The 21864-nt window shown below is 43.4% G+C and overlaps 3 protein-coding genes across 3 annotated transcripts; 2 read left to right on the forward strand and 1 right to left on the reverse strand.

The window, feature by feature from the left end:
* The first annotated feature begins 3164 nt into the window (after positions 1–3164).
* Positions 3165–4704, forward strand: LOC6044554 (GTP-binding protein 10 homolog). The gene is made up of 4 exons (XM_001862018.2): positions 3165–3332; positions 3388–3910; positions 3967–4329; positions 4393–4704. The coding sequence occupies exons 1-4, from the start codon at positions 3291–3293 to the stop codon at positions 4644–4646; spliced, it is 1182 nt and encodes a 393-aa protein (XP_001862053.2). The 5' UTR covers positions 3165–3290; the 3' UTR covers positions 4647–4704.
* A 3320-nt stretch (positions 4705–8024) lies between these two features.
* Positions 8025–10331, reverse strand: LOC6044555 (integrator complex subunit 11). The gene is made up of 2 exons (XM_001862019.2): positions 8533–10331; positions 8025–8459 (listed from the first exon to the last, which is right to left on the reverse strand). Exons 1-2 carry the CDS (start codon positions 10065–10067, stop codon positions 8147–8149), a joined length of 1848 nt encoding a protein of 615 aa, XP_001862054.1. The 5' UTR covers positions 10068–10331; the 3' UTR covers positions 8025–8146.
* Positions 10332–18466: 8135 nt separating this feature from the next.
* Positions 18467–21466, forward strand: LOC6044556 (general vesicular transport factor p115). The gene is made up of 3 exons (XM_001862020.2): positions 18467–20455; positions 20514–20698; positions 20759–21466. Exons 1-3 carry the CDS (start codon positions 18580–18582, stop codon positions 21260–21262), a joined length of 2565 nt encoding a protein of 854 aa, XP_001862055.1. The 5' UTR covers positions 18467–18579; the 3' UTR covers positions 21263–21466.
* The last annotated feature ends 398 nt before the right edge of the window (positions 21467–21864 follow it).

The raw sequence follows: 21864 nt of genomic DNA on the forward strand, positions 1-21864 counted from the left end.
CAAACAGTTAAAAACACGATGCCAGCTCGGTGGTATAGCAGAGTCAACATAAACGGCCGTATGCTACGCGGAAGCATTCCGGAAACAAAAGGTTAGCACTGGAACAGAAGCTAAAAAAATCAAAACCGTATTTTTTATAAATTTATTTATTTGCAGGTGGTCCCGAGATTTTTCATGCAACGCAATGTTCCAGGGCTATACTGTTCCTCAACGATTGAAGTGACCATTATGTGAAGTGTAGAATTTAAATGTTAGTGATTGATAGTGCATGTTTTTGCTTCCATTTGTTGTAATTAAAAACATAGTTTGAATAAATTAGATTTTGAAACGCGTTTTTAATTTAAAAATAAATAGAAATGTCCTAGGAAATATCTTACTAACTGCTTCTAGCAAAATTCTAGCAGGATCCTAGCAGAAACTTCCTGTCAGATAATTTTATCAAGATTCTAACAGAATTCTAGCAGAATGGGCTGTCAGTTCATTCTAGCAGGATTCTTACAGAACCGGTTGATTTCGCCGACCTCTGCTAGAACCGGTTATTGCATTTGAGCTAGAATTCTTTGAGAATTCTGGCAAAGAACTGGCAGGATGATGGCAGCTTTCTAGTAAGAAGCATTTCGCTCTGATAGAATTCTGTAAGAATTTTGCTAGAACGCCGTGACTGGGCGGCGTCCTAGCAGGATTCTAGCAGAGTTTATTTGTTTATTTGTTTATTTTTTTAACACCAACAGGCACCACATGCCCAAATGGTGTGCTTAAATCTAAGTACATGTACACAAATTATCGCCTAAAAAACAATAAAAACTTATTTTTGATGACGTCACGGGACAGATTAAAATCGAACAAAGAAGCTACAAAATTGAATGCTCTGTGTAGTCCCGTCAACGCGCTATGCATAGCATAGTTCGTCCGGCGAACAGGAACACGCAAGAACGGAGTGTTACGAAGCGTTCGAAGCGGGGCCATAATGTCTAGTCCTCGAAGAATGGCTGGGCACTGCAATCTAGAAGTCAGAGCGTCGGAGATTACGAGTGCACGGCTGACATTTCTACGCACTGCTAAGGTGTCAAGGTTTATCAGTTTACAGCGGCTTTCGTAACTAGGCAGATGAAATGGATCCCGCCAGGGGAGTCGACGGAGCGCGAACCGGATAAATCTTCGCTGCACACTCTCAATCCGCACCGCACTGTTTTCGTAGTAGGGGCTCCATACGGCAGAACAATACTCCAGCGTTGAACGGACCAAAGCGCAGTACAGAGCCTTCAAACAGTAGACATCTGTAAAACCTTTTGCTGCACGGAAGATGAAGCCGAGCTGTCGCGAGGCTTTGGAAATCATGAATGATATGTGCTGCTTGTATGTGAGTTCCGTGTCAAGAAGCACGCCGAGGTCCTTGACACAGTTCTCCCGGGGAATTAGTGTGCCGCAGATCTGGTAGTCAAACTTGATTGGGTTGCGTTTCTTGGAGAAGGTGATGACAGAGCACTTGGTGGGGTTGACGACCATTCGATTTGTTTGCGTAGGACAGACGCGGTCCAGAGAGGGAGTGGTTGCAGTCGTTGTAGTATAGAAGGAAGACGAGTGGTCCGAGATGACTTCCCTGTGCGATACCTGAAAAGGCCATCAAGGCAGCCGACAAGCAGTCTCCAATCTTGACGTTGATTTTCCGGTCGGCCAGATAGGACTGGAACCAACTGAGGAGAGTCCCGCCGATTCCCATCCTTTCCAGTTTTGCGATCGCAATAGCGTGATTCAGCTTGTCGAACGCTGCCGACAGGTCGGTGTACACCGCGTCGGTTTGCGATCTGGCGGTGAAGCTGTCGGTCACGAACGTCGTAAACGCTCTTACCGAGCTGGATATTCTTGCAACATTCTAGCACAAATGTTCCACCGCTCTAGCAGGATTCCAGCTCTGCTGAAATATTTCGTGACTGGGCAAGCGCGCGCATCTTCCAACGCGCTCAAACCTAGCTGTTATTGTCCGTTTCTATCGAAGGTACACGCCGCGCGGCATTTCAGAATGTGCCGCAGACACTGTTGCCAGCGATTTTCTTTACTTTTAGTGCAATAAAAAACATACCCGGCAACAATGCCATGCAATTCTAAGAAGAATATCAACAAAAACAAAACGCGCAGTATGGGATTTGACAGCGCGCATTTGCCGAAAGTGCGGCGAGTCGTTTCGAGGCTGGTATGCCGCGTGTCTTTTGCGGGAATACGCGCAATAACTTTTCTTGAGAACCAAAAATTAAATGGAAGATTTCACTTTGGGTTAGTTTGTGATATAACTGTAATGACAACAGTAACTTGCTTTTAAATTAAAAAGTTGTTAAAGTTAGCTTGATCAAAAGTTTTTTTTCTTGTTTTATAAATGAACACTTTGAAGCCGTCTCTACGGGTGGGGTGCAATTTAAATTTGCTCCCGTCTTATATGGATAGCGTTGTCGTTTTTAAGACCACGTTTCTAAAAAGGCAATATTTAAGGTAAACAAAAAACACGAACACGAACACGATCGAATGTGAAACTTGGGGTCTGAGATTTCAAAAATAAAGGTGTCCACGTAGTTTAATTCTGAAGTTTTTATTTTTAAAGGTCCAATAAACCAAATTTTTAGTTTTTGCTTTTTGGATGTTTTTTTAATACCCCTGACTCAAGGCGGTTTCAAAAACACCCAAAGCAAAAACTGGAAATTTGGTTTATTGGACCTTGTCAAAAAAAAAAACTTCAGAATTTATCCAACGAGGTATACGTCTCGTACTGACAATATCTTCTTTTTGTTTTGTTGCATAAACTCATATTTCTGGAGCAACATTTGAAAGGGGCGGTACGACATTGCTCTTACGGCCTTTCATTACACGCATTTAAATGGGACGAAAGGCCGTAAGAGCAATGTCGTACCGCCCCTTGCAAATGTTGCTCCAGATTTCATCGCAAACATTTCAAATAGCGCTATGTCTTATGAAAATGCTAGTTAAATCGCGCTTTCCGAAATGTTAGTGGAGATTTAACCGATTTATGGTAATATTTGGTCTCAGTTTTACACATTTGCTGTCACACTCAAAAATACCCTTTTGGGTTTTCTAACATCTATCGAACTCCACACGTTTCGACCTTGACTGCGTTCGACCTTTTAATACCAACGCCTGTTGACAGGCGCACGTGCGTGTGTTGATAAACAAACCGAACCGGTGATTACCAGCCTGTGATTACCGATCATGCCGAGGATTTGAAAATCTATTTTTTAAATCATTATTTAAATTAATTAACCAAATCAAGGTGGGTAGAAATCATGGTGCTGATACAAAATACTCTTCTCGGTTCTGCTCGCAAGGTAAATCACAAAGGCCTCGTTTGTTCTTAGTTTTAACTTGAAATCGCTTCTCCAGAAAATCCGCACCTACCTCAAGGGAAAATTCCTGGACACACTACGCCTGTCGCTGCGCGGCGGCCACGGTGGCAATGGACTGCCCAAGTACGGCGGAGTTGGTGGCCAGGGTGGGGCCGTTTACTTTCAGGCCAAGGAGGGTACGACGTTGAAGGACGTCCTGCACAAATATCCCGGCAAACGGGTGCTGGCCGGGAACGGCGAGGAAAGCAGCAAGGTTCGCATTCTGGGCCGCCGAGGGGGGGATCGGGCCGTTGAGGTTCCGGTGGGGATTCGGGTGCTTGAGGAGGGTGGGGAGCTGGTGGCGGAACTGGACGAGGATGGGAAGACTTGTTTGGCTGCTGGGGGTGGAAGCGGTGGATGTTCGGGGAATTCCTTCCTTGGCAAGCCGGGCCAGACGCGGATGGTGACGTTGGATTTGAAGTTGATCGCGGATGTTGGACTGGTCGGGTTCCCGAATGCGGGGAAGAGCACCCTGGTGAAGGCACTGTCCAATGCGACGCCCAAAATAGCTTCTTATCCTTGTAAGATTTTGTTGAATTTTGCCTCTTCAAGTATCTTAATGATTTTTACCTTCCAGTCACCACAATTCGACCTCAAATTGGAACGATAGAGTACGACGACTACCGGCAGGTCACGATCGCCGATTTGCCCGGGTTGATTGAGGGGGCGCACGCCAATTTCGGAATGGGTCACAAATTTCTGAAGCACGTGGAGCGAACACGACTGTTGCTTATCATCGTGGACATTTTTGGTTTCCAACTGAGCCAAAGCCACCGCAAGCGAAACTGTTTGGAGAATATCTACGCGCTGAACCGAGAGCTGGAGTTGTACGACAAAACGCTGCTGGAAAAGCCGTGCGTTCTGTTGGTGAACAAAATGGACAAGGAGGGAGCGATTGACGAGATCTGTAAATACGACAAATACTTTGGAGATCTTCAAGGTAACCACAAGCTTTAGTATTCACCTAACAGTTGATCTTCAACACATTCGTTTCGTTATGCAGACGGCCTCAAACACTGTCCGGAGGAGCTGGTCCCGAGGCAGCTGATCAACCTGGAGCGTGTCATTCCGATATCGGCCAAAAGTGTCACCGAGATCGATAAGGTTAAGCGTGCGATTCGCGAAGTGCTGGACGAGAAGGCCGAGGAGAAGCTGCGCGAGCAGAATGCAGCGGAAAGTGTTGACGACAATTCCGAAATCAGACGGGACCAGCAGCTGCGGGGGAAACTGCGCGAGCAAGGTCCGAGGATAGGATGATGTGTTGGATAGTTTGGAGTTAGGTAGGTACCTTAGTAAATATGAATATTATTCAAAATTGTCTTATTTTTATGCCAAGGGTTTGAAGAATTCCGTAAAAACTATATTATAACCATCCAAACTGGCCACTCCGGATCTGGTGATAGAGGGCCACTGAATTGGGAAATTTTCAAGGTGGTTTGGCTTGATAAAGAGGGTGCGCTAAAGTGGGAAAATAAAGTAATTTCGATTGTAGAAGGTATTGTTTCGATTCGCAACATATTGAGCCAGGTTTTGGGGACGTACCTGAAACATCGCCGAACGGGTTTCTCAAGAGATACATCTATCCTTTTCCTTTTTCAAATTCTCATATGTATGTGGAGTTTATTTTTAAAATCGAATAAACCAAATTTCAGTTATTGCTTTTGGTGTGTTTTTTAATACCCCTGGCTCAAGGCGGTTTCAAAAACACCCAAAAGGCAAAACTGGAAATTTGGTTTATTGGACCTTCTCGAAAAAAAAAAAACTCCAGATAAGTCTTTTGGAAAATGAATGTTTTGTTTTAAATTTTTTAATATTTTGATTCACTGTTTCTTTTTTATTTGAAATTATTTTTTTTAAATTCAATTGTAGCATCAAAATTATAATTTTTGCTGCTCGAAACTTTCATCATTTAGAATTTAAGTTTTTTTTTTTTTATTTTGAACTTCCATTTTTTTTTCGTTATGAATTTGATTTTTTGAATATCAGATTTTTTTATTTTTGGATTTTGAAATGTTGAGTTCTCTGAATTTTTAAATTGTAGATTTTTAAGAATTTTCTAACTATTTTTTTGTTGTCATAAAATAATGAAAAAATAGTATTTTTGTTTGTATTTTTAATTTGAATAAAAATTTTTGGGTTTTCTCTCTAATTTACCTCATTTCGAGCAAAAAAACAAAATCCATTACCTATTAAAATTCTGCGTTTTGAGATTCGGAATTATTAGGATTTTCAGAATTTTCAAAGTTATTGATACATTTGTGATTTTCAGTCGCATTGAAATAAGCAAATCCAATTTTTTTTATTGTTTGAAATAAGTGTTCTTTACTGTTGATAGTAATTTTAGGAATGATCCTCAATCGAACATTCACGAAGAATAGTGCTAACGTCGATGAAATCAATATTATTCTGCTGTTTGGGTCCAATATAAAATTAATCAATTATTTAAAAAAAAAATATTATATTTAAAATCTTCAATTTTTTTTAATTTTTAAAAAGGACACAATTTGTTAAATTTTGTCTTAAAAAAAAAAGTTTTCAAAGACCTCCAAAAAATATTTTCCAAAATAATCTTTTAATTTCAGTTGTTATTTTTTTAAATTACAATTTTTGCAGTGCGCAGATTTTTTTTAAATTTTTAACTTTTAGATTCTAAATTTTTAAGCTTTAAAATGTTAGAATTTCTATTTAGATTTTTAAACTTTTAGATGTTGGGACCATTTATAAACCAGGTGGACACCTTAAAAAAATTCTGACCCTGATAAAATTTAATCACACATCTGAAAGAATTCTATATGCATGGCTCATATAACACTGACCTACAAAAAATGACAAAAATGACTACGCAAGCTCAACTCGAGGGGAAGCATAAAGTTTGGGGTCCCCAGACTCACGTGCATTTTGATTTTTTTCAAAAATAGTTTGTCTGGGCCGAATGATTTTTCACCAAAGTTTGTATGGAAAATTAGGGCGGTTCGTCGCTCTTGCATAAAACCCAAAAATTTCATGCAATATGTAGGATAACCGAACCGCACTAATTCTCCATACAAACTTTGGAGAAAAATCATTCGGCCCAGACAAACTATTTTTGAAAAAAAAATCAATATGCACGTGATTCTTGGGACCAGTTGATAGCTTCGAAATTTGTAATAGCATTTCAAAAAAAAAGAAAAAAAAGATATTATTTTTAAATCCAAAAATTGAAAAATATTTAAAAATCAAAAAAATATAAAAATTTCAAAAAAAAAAATAATAGCGAGTCCACGAGCAAAGCCTAACTATTTCGCATTGCGGTAAGGTCCAATCTGCCTGAAATTTTCAGAGGTTGTCTATACATATAAAACTATCATCTGGCCAAAATTTGAGTACTCGAAGTCAACGGGAAGTGGGGCAAATCGGGACACAAAGTCAAACGTCAAAAATCTTAAAAATGCTAAATTAAATTAAATTTCAAAATTCAAAATACATCTGAAAGGGCTTGAAAAATGCAACAACATGCAGGGTATAGTATCCTAATTGGTTAAATTTAATAATTTTTAAATTTAATAATTTTTTGAAGTTTCTGTCCCTCGACTCTGACCAAAATATTTAAGTATTGACGAAAATTTTATTTTTTGCGAAAAATTACTTTTTTGCGGTGCTGTACATTGGAATTTCATAAAAATGCAAAACATTTTTAAACAAGCTCAAACATGCTAAATATGATTATCAATGCAGAAAAATGCATTTAGATTATTTTCAGTTGATTAGACTTATATTTTCATGGAAATTTTGAAATTTTCTGGAAAAATATTTTTTTTGTCCCCTGATTTTTCAGACAAATTTTGAAATGGGGAGGCGACATAAACTTTCAAAAATATTGGCATTTTAGTTTAAAAAAAACCAGGATTTTCAAACTCACATAAATAAGTGTTCCATCCAGATATCAACTCGATTCGACCTGCAGCTTGTAGAGGACATCTGAGACTACCATCTTTGATTTTTGAAGGGTTTAAATAGATAAAAAAAAATATTTTATGTCATGTTTCTATTGTAAAATTGTCTCGTTATCGAAATTTAAAAAAAAAATCGGATTTAAAAAAAAATAAGCATTAAAATCTTCAAAACTTTTAAATTAAAACTAAAACAAATTTAAAACTTTCAAAATCTTTAAAATTTTAAAATGTAAAAAAACATAAAAAAAAACTTTCAAAAAAAATTAAAAAATTAAAAAAACATAAATGAAAAAAAAATCAAAACTTTCAAAAAAAATTTAAAAAATTCAAAACAAATCATTTTTTAAATTAAAAGAGTTGATTTTTTTTTTAAATTAAGAGTTGAATTTTTTAAAAAAATTAAAGGAGTTGAAATTTTCAAAAAAATAAATTCATATTTAAAAAAAATTGATTTATTTTAAATTTTTTGATGGTAGATCGAGAATTGTCGATGGTAAGTCGTAATCTTACTATCGAGAAATCTCGATCGTGAGTCGAGAAATTACTATCTAAATATTTCGATCGACAAATAATCCCAAATGTTTACATTTTGGTTTCGTGCCCTAATGAAATGTTTTGCCCGAAGTGGTTTCTCTGGTTAAAGGCAAATCCCCCACAAAATCTTAGGCAAGGCCACAAAAAATAAATAAAACAAAATAAAACATGCATTTTTAAGTAGTTTTTTTATTTATTAAATTTTGTCTTCTATTCTCGCAACTTACAAATGAAAAACATAGAATCATTATCCTCTCGCCACCACTCCCAACCTGACATTAGGACCGCCTCTCACAGGCTCTGCATCAGCCCCAGGATGTAACTGCCCAGGTCCTCGTCCTGGTTGACCCACGAAACCGAACAGATCTTGTGCGGTGGCGGTCCGCCGGATGTGGTTGCCGCCTGCGGGCCCGCCGTCACCGCCCCAGCCGCCGCCGCCGCCTCCTCACTCTCGATCTTGATGTTGACGGACTCGACGTTGATGGAGCCGTTGTCGGCCATCGTGACGGTCCAGCCGGAGAGGCGCTCGTTCAGCAGGTTGTACAGCTTCTCGATGGTGCGGGGCGTCGGGCCGGGGTCGTCGATTTTGACCTTGGAAATGAATCTGCGTGGGTGAGGGGGGGAAATGTGTTATGAGATGTTGTGAAATGATTTTTGTTGGTGGAAGTTGTGCAAACCTGATCACGTGACGGTTGATGCCACACTCGTTGAAGATTTCGTCGATGGACATGAGCGAGATTTTGTTGTCCTTCATGACGAGCAGTCCGTGGACGATCCGCCGCCGTTTGGGATCTGGCGGTTCGGCGTTGTACTTTTTCGCTTCGTCCTTGAGGATGGAGAGCGAGGCCTCGACGGGGATTTTGATGGGTGTGGTGATGACGCACGTTTCGCCGTTGGCTGGAGTGAAGCAATCGATGTGGAACTCTTCGCGGATTTTGTCCTTGAGGAACTCCATCTTGACGGCCTCGCCGTGGACGAGCATCACGTTTTTGGGCTCGCAATACTGAATCAACTGCATGATGCCTTTGGCGTCGGCGTGCGCGCTGAAGCTCATGTACTCGACGGACATTTTGACCTCGACGACCTGGCGGTTTTCGAACTCGACCTTTTTGGCGCCGCCGAGGATTTTGTGGCCAACGGTGCCCTGCACGCAGTAGCCCGGCATGATGACCATGTTGTTTTCGTTGGGAGCCCATTTTTTGAAGATTTGCAGCGAGAGGCCAGCGTGGAGCATTCCCGGCGTGGCGAACACGACCATCGCGCCCGGATTGTCGATGTAACCCTTGTCGAAGGGCTTTATGTGCTTGAAGTCGAACATGTTGCGCTGCACGAACGTCTTGCGGATCTTCTGGTTGGTCCAGGTGATGAACATCTTGTAGTAGTTGTTGGCTTTTTCCGTGAGCCCAACGGCGAAGTAAACCGGATATTTGAGATTCATCCTTTCCCAGTAGGTCTCTAAAAGGATGCACAGCTCCTGGGCTCGACCCAGAGCAAATACCGGAATAAGCACCTTGCCCCCCTTTGCCACGCACTCGTGCACCTTCTTCAGGAAGTCTCGCTCGCGGCACCGCTTCGAGTCACGAATCGTCGTCGCGTACGTGCTCTCCGTAATCAGCAGATCCGGCTTGCACTTGTCGATCCAGGCCGCCCCCAAGTGCCGATCCGGTGTCATGTTGTAATCCCCGGTGTAGACCACCGACTGTGAGCCCACCCGGATCCAGAACATGGCCGCCCCCAGGACGTGACCCGCGTAGTACGCCTTAATCTCCAGCTCACTGTCCACCATGACGCTCTGGTGCAACGTCACGGCCACCACCTTCTTCATGCAGTCTTTGATCATCTGCGTGGTGAAGAAATTGCTCTCGCCCTTTCGCTCAACCGCGACCTTCCGCATGTCCTCCAACAGAATCGGCGCGATGGCCTTCGTCGGATGGGTCATGTAGATCGGCCCGGTGTACCCCACCATCTCCGTCATATAAGGCAACGCGCCGCAATGATCCAGATGAAAGTGCGAAATGATCACGCAATCGATGTGGTTCGTAATCGGTCCCTCCGGCACGATGAACGAAAAGTCCGGGAACCGACGCTCGTCGTTGTAGCCCATGTGCATGCCGCAGTCCAGCATGATGTTCTTGCCGCCCATCGACAGCAGGATGCAGCTGCGGCCCACATCCTGACCGGCCCCGAGCGGCGTTATTTTGATGTCCGGCATTCCGCCGAACCGCACGCACTCTCCAAAACAAAACGAGCCACCCCCGAAGAGAGTGGAAAAGTACTGGCTCAAAAACCCCCCTTTTTGTGGAAAGGGGAGGAGGACACAAGTGGGAGGGCGCAAAAAACGAAACTTGTAAACACAGAACCGCCGAGAGAGCGAGAACGAAGGTTTGCGGTGGTTCTAAACGACTGGCGCGACACAAACTACGATTCTGATGGCAAGAGAGGTGGTACCGTCGCGACGCGGATTATACGGAATGAGATGGGAGAGAAGGCGCAGAACTGTCATCGTTGCAACTGTCAGATTTTGGTCCCGATAGGATGCACCCACCGGCGAGTTGGTCCCACTTTTTGTTGTAAGCTTACAGAAGCACCCCGCTGGTTTGACAGTGATTTTTGTAAAACCAAAAAAATACTGTTCTCTGTATGACGATAAAAAAACGTTACTTAATCCACCTTTAGGTGGTTGATGCCATAAAGTCAATACATTCAGTAAAAATAGCAACATTCCCCCTTAACATGTTTAACAAATCAACTTTATCATTTCTTTTGATAGGGTTCGCAGACCTTCAATATTTCTGGCTCATCGGCAAGGTCTGATAAAAAAAACCTATTCAACGATAGTTCGCATGGAAGATTCAGACAATATTTCCAATATTTCTATCACAAGATCTGAAATACGGCCTCCAGAGAGTGTATAAATAACACTTAAGTGCTAATATCTTTTGATAGGGTTGTCAGATCTTCGATGTTTTAGGCTCATTTGAAAGGTCTTTCGTTTATCTAACTAACGACGGGTTGCACAAGGGACCCAGACATCATTTTCATTGAAATATCTGAGATATGGCCGAGGATATGGCCTTGGTATAAAAAAAACACTTAAGTGTTAATAACTTGTGATAGGGTTGTCAGATCCTTGATGTTCTAGGCTCATTTGGATGGTCTTTCTATTATCTAACTAACAAAAGGTCGCATGATGGACCCGGGCATCATTTTCATTGAAATATCTGAGATCCGGCCTCCAAAAAGTGTATAAATAACACTTAAGTTCTAATAACTTTTGATAGGATTGTCAAATCTTCAATGTTTTGGCCTCATTGGAATGGTCTTTTAATACCTTTCTGAAATTGTATAACATGATAGGTTTTCTTGCAAAAACCACCCTTTTTACAATCTTCCGGACATACACCAAAATCGTTTTTTAAGCATGACTTTTGAAGTACTTAACTAAACTTGCTGATTTTAAATAGTGACCTATGGGACCCCAAGATGGATCGAATGAGACTAATACGGTAAAAATCCGTGCATCCAGTCCGGAGATAATCGAGTGACAATTTTTTTGTCCACTCACCTAGACACATCCACACAGACATTTGCTCAGAACATGATTCTGAGTCGATATGTATACGTGAAGATGGGTCTATGAGGTCAAATTAATAAGTTCATTTTCCGAGTGATTTAATAGACTTTCCTCAGTAAGGTGAGGAAGGCAAAAAACGAAGTCTGGAGTTTCTTTTAAAAAGGTCCAATAACCAAATTTCCAGTTTTTGCTTTTTTGGTGTTTTTGAAACCGCCTTGAGTCAGGGGTATCAAAAAACACCCAAAAAGCAAAAACTAAAAATTTGATTTATTGAACCTTTCAAAAAAAAAAAAAAAAAAACTCTAAAAAACTTTATAGCTGTCGGCCACCATTGCTAGCACCAACCACTAGTGTCTTCCTTTAACAGTCTGGACCCGAAGCCTGATTTTTCTGTTACATTCTTATTGGAATTCCATATAAACTGTAACGGGGATTGCAGGCACCGGGTCCTGACTATTAATCTACAAGGACTTCGCCGCCCTGGGCTCCTAAGTGTACGAGAGTATGATGGCACGGAGCGTCGGCGCTGAATACTCATATTTACACAAAGAATTTGAGAGCGCTCGCCGTGGGATTCGAACCAGCGACCTCTGAATTGTAAGTTCAGTGCACGGACCGATTGATCCACACGGGAGGGCGACGATATGACGATAAACGCTGGTCAATACGGTGAATAGAATCTTTATAGCCAGCAGAACAAAGGAGAGGGAACGTTTTCATGTGGCTTTCGCAGCCGCGGCTGACCTTTTGAAATTTTTCTTGACTGTTCCGGTTTCTTATCAAGTACGTACAATGCTTTAAGGACATGTTACTGTACGATCCGGAATCAAAAACGTAAATAAAATTCCGAATACGTATATGCGCAAGTTCTTCCTCGCCCGCCAAAACACAATAGATTAACACTGGAACGTCCAACGCATGTCAAACTTACACGGACGCCCAAGCCTCCCAAGAAAGTTGTAACGGTAACTTAATTCACTGGTTCTCGAGCATAACGCAACCAATCGCACAGCATAACTCATGATCATCCGCTTACAAAGCGGACAGCGTAACCATTCAGTTACGCCCCCATTCTTTTAACGACCTTTGGATACTGAATCGAAATACCGACCAGTGACTATACGATATACCGAAGCAGATTTGGTTTGATACTTTTTTTTATCTTTGTCTGTGCCAAATGCAGGGAGAGCATAATGACCGCATAAAGGATTTCAAGTGTGCAGTTATGATTTGCAAGGGTGGAGAATTTGGTGCAAAGTGTACAATATTAAATTTAATAACGAACTATTGTTAAAACATTTTAATGACTGAGTAACTAAAAAAGTGGCAAAAGAAAAAGTGACTTACCACCGGGGGTTGAGACATGAGACATTTATGCGAATAGGGACAGTTTGATAATCCTTTAAGAGGCAATATTTGTAAAAATTGCTCGGTTTGTTCTAGAGGTCGTATCGAGGTGCTCCGATTTGGATGAAATTTTCAGCGTTTGTTTGTCTATGCATTAGATGAACTCATGCCAAATATGAGCCCTCTACGACAAAGGGAAGTGGGGTAAAACGGGCTTTGAAGTTTGAGGTCAAAAAAACATACAGACTCGAGGGGTGGTTCACTTCCGCCTTGGTCGAGCGTTGATAATCCTTTTTTTAAAAAAATCGGCGTTCGCTCCTCTTTATTTCACCTTATCCAACCCTATCTGACCTTTTCTTGCTTTAACGCGCGTTAGCTCGCCTTGTCTGTTGCCTTTTCTTGCATTCGCAGCTCAGTCTGCTCGAATTTTTGACAACGAGAACTGTCAACAGCAAATGACAGATCTCGTTGTCAAATCATTCGAGCAGTTTGTTTTGATTTTTCACCGCGTTCACCTTTGTTGATCAAAGGAACCTGTGCCGCAGAGAAAACGGTTTTACGCGGCTACCGGTGGCCAAACCGGAGAAGTACCTGTTAATATTCAAATCCAGTGGCAGGAGAGAAAATCAGCCTGAAGCATGAAGCGTGCTACGTCAAATCCCGACCGAATTGTCGCAAGCCATTCGCAACTTTGCCAAAATCTCGAGAAAGGGCTCTCGTCGGCAATTAGCGGTTGCTCCTAAGAGATCGTCAAGATTAAGCTATCGGCGGTTTCCGCCTTCGGACAGACCCTCCGACGGTACACGTCGTCGAATCACCTGGCGCAAGCTGCTCGAGCCGTGCTCCAGAACAGCACCCAGATTGCGCAAATGCTGAACGGCCTGAACCGGGTGGACTTTCACCACCGCCTCAGGGCGGTCCCGGTGTACCGATGCACTAGCGGCCGATGCAGCCGGTCGAGATCCAGGGTGGACCGCCCGTTAATATGCCGATGCCGAGCAACGCCTCCGGGGACAAGCGTCCGGCAGACAATCGAAGTTGTCATCATCCGTCGAAGAGTGAATATCCAATCAAGATGAAGAAAAAGGTGCACGATCTGTTCCGGAATCGCAAGCCTACAGGGACTTGCTGGCGTTGGAGCGTAAGCTCGACGCAACCAATATGTGCAAGCGACTGGACAATGTCCAGTGGACATCCAGGAAGCCTTGAAGCGTTCAATGAAGCAAAAGCGCAAGTTGCAAATCTTCATTTAAAACACCTTTATTCCAAGCAATGAAACGGAAGTGGCCGGTTTAGCCGACCTTGGTGGTGAGAGTTCCGTTGCTTCGTGGGAACTCCAGGTCGAGGGACGTCTGCTGGAGGACAACAAGTCAGATTCGAACAAGATCAATCGCACATTTTCTAGGATTTGTTAGTACGGGCCAGACAATCATCTGGTCTAGTGGCACTCATCCACCCAGGAAACGGATGGGTTCCAGGTGAAACGCCCTGGAGATCGTAACCTATTTTTTTTACAAACAATTTGAAAAAATAAATAATGATACCGGTTTTGAATCTGATTTTTAACACAATGAATGGCAAAAATGAATGATCGCGCAAAAGGAAAAAAACTAAGAAATCAGAAAAAACAGCACCAGAAATATACTGGTCCGGTGGCGGATTGTCCGGGTTCGTGTCCACTGCAGCAAAACAACTTTCCGAGGTTAATTACGGAACTGATTGCATCAATGACGACCAGTGCCGCTCCTTAAATTCTTAGCCAACACCGGTATATTCATGGTCAACAATTCGAACCCAAGAACTGCAGCTTAAACTGCAACAGCGGGTGATGTCCAACGGAGATAATCTGCAGCTGGGAGGATTCTTGGAAAAGGGATTATTTCTTTAACGCCAGTGACCGTTAGTAGGTGATTAATTAAATGAACCAGCCCCTTCCACAACAGGTAGACTTTTTCGCTAAGGTGTTGATGGACTCGTCTCTTCTTTTTAAAAATGTAAATCTAATAAAACACTACCCAATAACCCCAACCCGTTAAATTTTTATTCCATTTTCTGCAAGATGATTGGAATCCCGAGTTAACAGTTTATGATTGTGTATAAGTGTTGCCTCCCAGCCAGAGAGGGTCGTACTGTAGTGGTGATTGGACATCTCGTCGATCGTTTGCTCATGTTCCTGCTGCTGACTGTCGGGCTCGCACCACCCCAGCAAAATTTTACACCGATTCCCAAACTGCGAAACTCTTGTCGGAGGTTAGCTTCAACTCGATCACGACTTCAGCAAGCCCGTCATCTGGTCCTGCACGTGTGGGCTGGCGACGTCCTCAAAGGGTAGACCTTGGATATAACGGCACATGATGTCGTTGCAGCTGCTATTCGACTATTGTAGCACAGGGAGTAGAACAGGCCGTACGCGTTCTCGATAAGGCGTTCGTGGGCGACTTGCCTGTTTGCAGGTACGTCAACTGGAGTTCCTTGTCCAGCTCAGCTCGTTCAGCTCGTCCTCCTGCTGCTGGAACTCGCTAACCCGCTCACTCTCCAAACACTCCACGAATCCCTGCCGGATCTCGTTCGTAATCCGCTTGTTCTGAGTAAACAGTCCTAAGACCTGCTGGTTTAAGTTTGGCTGGCGCATGATCGCGGGTAGGTTTCCGAATCGCGTTCTCCGGCAGCCACGAGCTATAGGTGACACAGCGCGTTTTGTTGAGCATGTGGTCGGCCTTGCCGGAGCGTGGATTCAGCCCGAACAGCAGCTTGTTGGCGCCGCGTTTAAAAATTTGCAGCGCGGAACCTCTGGAACCCACTCTTCTTCCGCATTTCACAGCATCCACGACTTGGTCGCACTGGATAGGCATCGAGTAGAAACACGATCGTTTTGATCCTTCTTCTGCTGCTACTGGAACAAGTCAAGTCCAAGTAAAAATAATCGAACATTTTTTCAATGTTTTTCTAGCGAGATTGTTATTTTCAGAATTTTGACAGCCAAACTGCTTGACAAAATCACAACAATCACCGTGTTGCCAAAACCGAGCAAAAACTGCTCGAACTGGCAAGGCAAAGTTGCAAGATCGATTTATCTCTGCTCACATTCGAGCAGAAGCAACACGCCTTAAGAGCCTTAACGCGCGTTAGCTTTCCTTTTGTTGCCTTCTCGTGGCGTTGTGAAAAAAATCGTCGCTTTTGTGAATTTCGAGCTACTTTTTGTGCTTTTTATTGTTCTAACGCGAAGTGAGCTACCCCTCGTACAGACTCTTAAAATTGCTCGCATTTCCGTAAAACTTCATCAATTTCAACTCTCTTAGATGCATTCGAAAGGTCTTTTGAAGCATTTCAAAATGTGCCATAGACATCCAGGATTGGTTTGATTTTTTCTCTTAGCTTTTGCAAATTACTGTCAAAAATAGATTTTTTAGATAGGCAATTTCATGGACTATAAGCCTACGGTTTTAGCTTTTTGACCAATAGTAGTTTTTCTCATAGTTTTTCGATTTTTCTACAACAAACATTTAACAACGTTAGTTTTTGTCCTGTAGGCCTCCATAGCGGTACTTTTTGGTCTCAATTTTGTCATATTCACGTAAGTTAGCAGTATTGGAATTGTAATCTTGATTTAAAAAATAATTAAATAAAATATTTTTGAAAAAAGAAATAGATTTTATTTACTCTATGATCAATACGTCAAATGCTGTATCAAGTAGGCGAAAACCTGTTTTACCCCTAATCCGACAAATTGTTGAAAAATATTTTAATTCATCCTAAATGGCAATTTTTCCAATCAAATTTACAACACCAATACTGAGCATGAGCATGAGCATGAGCATGAGAGACCACCCATGGTTGTCCTTCTCCGTTGCTGAACAGGACCGTAATATCCCACCAGCACAACTGGTCACACGCTTCAACGATCAAATGATGTTTCCCTTATCAACAGCATGCATGAATGCGCTGAAAAGATAAAACATCACGATCATCAAAACTAGAGCCGGTGCGAATAGGAAACAGTCGTTGGCCACCAACGGCGCCCGCCATGTCAGTTTGTAGATCTCGAGGGAATGGGACGGGAATGTTAGTTAGCACAGGCTGCTACCAAGGGTGGGTTCTATACGATATCCACACCCCGCGTGTGCCGGAAAACTACTTCTACTTGGGATTTTGTTAGTGGGGAAGGGTAATGGCCAGGATTCATCATAGAGGATGATGATGTGGCCCAATAATCAATGAATTTTGTTGAATAGGGTGATGTATTATGTATTCTCAAGGCAAACAATCGGATGATGCGGATGAGACCGTTCCCGGTTATTTGGTGTTGAGTTTAACATAAATGATTCAATCTTAGACAGCCGGCTGTGGAAAGATAGAATCAAAATTATGTGTGATTAAAAGGTGAAATATTAAACTCAGCGTAACATATTTACGTAGAGTTGCCCTGAGACTATTTATACTTTTAAATTATTATAAGATGAGCGACCAATTAATGACTGAAGAGTTATGATGTTATCTGAAGGACTTGAACAATCGCGTTGAAACAATATTTGTCGTCGTGATTCGCGGGAAACGAATGGTCGAATTGAATGATAATTTATATTTTGCTGACGCAATTTAAAAAGAATCTTCCCGTGAAACAATTGCAAATCATAGAACAAAGAAATCCGACTGTGATGTGTATCAAATACATGACTAACGAGAAAAACACACCGACGACAATGGACGAAAACGGAACGCGAAAAAAATGCGTCCCGACGGACAGGCACCTCGAAACGAACTGGCTCAGCTCTGCTGTCATCATGACAACCAGAGCTAGCCGCACCTTCACACACACACACGCAAGAACTCACCCGAAATACACACCGACGACGATCGACGAAAACGGAACGCGAAAAATATGCGTCCCGACGGACAGGCATCGCGAAACGAACTCTCATCCTAAATGGCAATTTTTCCAATCAAATTTACAACACCAATACTTCTAATTTACGTGAAATTGTCCGAGGATTCCGAATATGACAAAATTGAGACCAAAAAGTGCCGCTATGGAGGCCTACAGGACAAAAACTAACGTTGTAAAATGTTTGTTGTAGAAAAATCGAAAAACTATGAGAAAAACTACTATTGGCCTAAAAGTTAACACCGTAGGCTTATAGTCCATGAAATTGCCTATCTTTTGACCTATGGGAGTATGGGTGTTGGAGGCTGTTGGAAAAAGATATTAAGGTTTTAAAAAATTTTTGACAGTAATTTGCAAAAGCTAAGAGAAAAAGTCAAACCAATCCTGGATGTCTATGGCACATTTTGAAGTGCTTCAAAAGACCTTTCGAATGCATCTAAGAGAGTTGGAATTGATGAAGTTTTACGGAAATGCGAGCAATTTTAAGATTTTTTATGTGTTTTTGACCTCAAACTTCAAAGCCCGTTTTACCTCACTTCCCTTTGTCGTAGAGGGCTCATATTTGGCATGAGTTCATCTCATGCATAGACAAACAAACGCTGAAAGTTTCATCCAAATCGGAGCACCTCGATACGACCTGTTACACATTGGTGAAAAACTCGCTCTTAATTATAATTTTAGAAAAAACTTTAAATTCAAAATTTTAAGCTCTCTAAATTTTGAACTAAAATAAAGGATTTTTTTTTCAGAACCCCCCTAACCAGTGGGTACAACTCGACCCAGTTATCACTCGAAACGTCAAAACAATTCTTTAAAAAAATATTGACGTGGATTTCGACTGCTCGCTGCTCCGATTCCCGGACGACACGAAGCAGAGAAAAAAAAGCGGTGTATTTAAGCTAGTTTCCGGCCGTTCAACCGATGAACTTCCTCAAAAGTGGCCTCCAGACGGTGCTGGGTACGCAGGAACCCGGCACCGCCCCCAGCGGCGCGGAAACCGTCGAAAGGCTGGTGGAGCGGGTCAGCTCGTCGACGCTGCTGGACGACCGCCGGGACGCTTGCCGTGCGTTGAAAGCGCTGTCCAAGAAGTACCGGGTCGAGGTCGGAGCGCAGGGCATGCCGGCGCTGCTGCAGGTCATGGAGATGGACCGGGCCGATGCGGAGATTGTGGGCTACTGCTTGGACACGCTGTGTCACGTCACGTCGCCGGAGCAGTTCGAGGAGGAGTCGGAGAATCCCACGGTGACGGTCAACATTGGGGAACAGTTTACGGAGATGTTTATTAAGGCAAGCGAGAATGTCGGGTTGGTGCTGAACTGCTTGGAGGAGTACGATTTTAGGGTGCGTTGGTCGGCGATTAAGCTGTTGACCAGTTTGCTGGCGAATAAACCGAAGGAGATTCAGGAGATTGTGCTGGTTAGTCCGATGGGAGTGTCCAAGTTGATGGATTTGCTGATTGATAGTCGGGAGGTGATACGGAATGATGCGTTGCTGCTGTTGATTCAGCTGACGAAGGGGAATGCGAATATCCAGAAGATTGTGGCGTTTGAGAACGCGTTTGATCGGTTGTTTGATGTGATTAAGGAGGAGGGATGTTCCGATGGTGGCATTGTTGTGGAAGACTGTTTGATTTTGATGCTGAATCTTCTGAAGAACAACCCGAGCAATCAACAGTTCTTCAAAGAGGGATCCTATATTCAGCGCTTGGCTCCGATGTTTGTGATTCCACCGGAGCAGGAAGAAATTGGGATGACTCCGCAGAAGGTGTCCAATTTGCTGTGCATGTTGCAAATAGTTCGTTCGTTGGTCAGTCCCTTAAATCCTCAGCACGTGATCGCTTCCTGTCAGAAAACGATGCGTAGTTCTGGCCTATTGGAAGCCCTCTGCAACATCCTGATGGGCAGCGGAGTATCGCCGGATATTCTGACCGAGACTATTAGCACCGTGGCCGAGGTGATCCGAGGCGATCTGAACAACCAAGAGTACTTCAATTCAGTGTTGGCTCCCAGCAATCCACCCAGACCGGCTCTGATCGTGCTGCTGATGTCGATGGTCAACGAAAAGCAACCGCTGCCGTTGCGTTGCGCGGTTCTTTACTGCTTCCAGAGCTTCCTGTATCGCAACGAAGCCGGCCAGAACGCTCTGGTGCAAACGTTGCTACCTTCCACTGCCCAAGTGTCCTCGCTAACATCCGGACAGCTGCTCTGCGGCGGACTTTTCAGCTCCGATCCGCTCTCAAACTGGTTCTCGGCGGTTTCGCTGGCGCACGGCCTCCTCGAGAACCCAGCCCAAAAGGAGCAACTGCTGCGCGTTCTGCTCGCCCTCGTCGGCAGCACTCCAGTTTCGCTCCTGCAGCAGTGCACCCAACTTCTCCAGCAGGCCAACTGCAAGTTCCAAAGCAAGGTCGCCCTGCTGATGCTGCTCTCCGTTTGGCTCAGCCACTGCCAGCTGGCGGTTAAAACATTCCTGACGGCGCCCGGAAGCGTAGCCTATTTGATCGCGCAAATATCGGCCAACGAGCACGACGACAACGAGTACCTCATCCAGGGACTGTGCGCCTTCGTGATGGGCATCTGCATTCAGTTCAACGACAACAGTGTTCAGGGCAGTCAGCGCGAGGATCTGTGCCAGCTGCTGATCAAGCGCATCGGGCTGGAGGTGTACAGCGCAAAGCTGGGCGAAGTGTCGAAGCACGAGAATTACAGCCGATCGGCGAAGCAGCCCCAAATTAGGATACGGTCCAGCTCGGATTTGCTGCTGGATTACGAGTTTTGTAAGCTGTTCAAGGCGCTGGAATGTGAGTTTTTTCAGCTACTTTAGACTTTAGATTTTTTAATGATTTTAACTATTTTTAGCGATCATCACAAAAACCGTCAACGGGTACGGCAACGGGGCGGAGAGCATTACCGAGCTCACGCTTAGCCAGGAAGCTTCCGGGCTGGTCGGTCAGTACAAGGACATCATTCGGGACCAGGACAACCGACTGCAAAAGCTACAGGAACAGTTCCGAGCTGCCGAGGCGGAAACGTTACAGATTAAGGTAGAGTTTTGCTAGATCAATCTAAATTTTCAATGTAAAATTGAGTTTTTCTTCCTGCAGTCCCATCTAGAACACGCGCAAAGCACAAACTCCCAGCTGATGGATCAGAACATCCTGCTAAAGGCCCAGCTGCAAGCCGCTTCCGACCTGCAGAAAACCCAGCAGCAACAATCTCCCTTCCATCTGCTGCCGACGCAGGGCGAACAAACCAACCACCAAATCGAGGTGCTCGAAACGCAACTCTCCGCGCTCAACCTCCAACAGCAGGAAGCCCACTCGAAGACGACCTATCTGGAGGCGGAAAATCGTCGACTGCTGACCGAAGTTGAAGCGCTCCGACAACGCGTAAATGCGGCAGAACGCGGCGAAGCTGAAGCCAAGGCAGACCTGGAAAAGCTCCGCCGAGACCAGGAGGATCTGCTCGAGCTGCTGACCGACCAGGAGAGCAAAATGGGAAGCTACCGACAGCTGCTGAAGAAGCTGGGCCACAAACTGGACGACGATAGCGACGACGAGCTGGAACCGGAAAACAACGGCCAAGGGGAGCACATTCCACTGCAATAATATTCACCACTAGGACCAAGAGCATGAACGTTTAGCTAATTGTCGAAAGGTTGTCGTACTGTAATTTATCCACTTCAGGAAGAAAATATATCGCCCGTCTACGTTAAACAAAGCGCCGCAGTATTCGTGTGGAAGTTCTTTTGCTCTACTTCATTGCAAACCAAACCAAGTTTTTATGTGTAATAAAATGCTAATCTATCAATACTAGAGTACTTTTTCAAAAGGTCCTATGTGCAAAAACCTCAATCTGAGAAATTTGATGATAAAGTTTTGGTGCACATTTTTAAATCCCATTTAAACACGCTTGGGTATTTTTCGATTCTGAAAACGCCTAAATGGGTCTGGAGTAATGCTTTTCAAGTGTACATTTCGGAATTATATAAAAGACAAGATTACACTTAGTTCTGACGCAATTTGGTTCATACAACCTGTGAGTGCACATAGAACACGTTGATAGAACTATTTTTGCACATAAGACTTAACGCATTGGACTATATTCATATGGCATTGCGCATAAAACTTTATTAAATAAAATTTAAATCTTGATTAAAAAAAAACAACATTTTTGTGATAATAATGTATGTCCAACTCTCTCGCAACGT

This window comes from Culex quinquefasciatus, chromosome 2, assembly GCF_015732765.1.
Source record: "Culex quinquefasciatus strain JHB chromosome 2, VPISU_Cqui_1.0_pri_paternal, whole genome shotgun sequence".
Classification (NCBI taxonomy): Eukaryota; Metazoa; Arthropoda; class Insecta; order Diptera; family Culicidae; genus Culex; species Culex quinquefasciatus.

Excerpts from the sequence above, each read along its gene's own strand:
- LOC6044554 (XM_001862018.2), top strand. The coding sequence starts at position 3,291 with ATGGTGCTGATACAAAATACTCTTCTCGGTTCTGCTCGCAAG. Across the intron at positions 3,333-3,387 it reads TTCTCGGTTCTGCTCGCAAG|AAAATCCGCACCTACCTCAA; the intron begins GTAAATCACAAA and ends TCGCTTCTCCAG. Across the intron at positions 3,911-3,966 it reads CAAAATAGCTTCTTATCCTT|TCACCACAATTCGACCTCAA; the intron begins GTAAGATTTTGT and ends TTTACCTTCCAG.
- LOC6044555 (XM_001862019.2), bottom strand. The coding sequence starts at position 10,067 with ATGCCGGACATCAAAATAACGCCGCTCGGGGCCGGTCAGGATGTGGGC. Across the intron at positions 8,460-8,532 it reads ATCAACCGTCACGTGATCAG|ATTCATTTCCAAGGTCAAAA; the intron begins GTTTGCACAACT and ends TCACCCACGCAG.
- LOC6044556 (XM_001862020.2), top strand. The coding sequence starts at position 18,580 with ATGAACTTCCTCAAAAGTGGCCTCCAGACGGTGCTGGGTACGCAGGAA. Across the intron at positions 20,456-20,513 it reads GCTGTTCAAGGCGCTGGAAT|CGATCATCACAAAAACCGTC; the intron begins GTGAGTTTTTTC and ends AACTATTTTTAG. Across the intron at positions 20,699-20,758 it reads CGGAAACGTTACAGATTAAG|TCCCATCTAGAACACGCGCA; the intron begins GTAGAGTTTTGC and ends TTCTTCCTGCAG.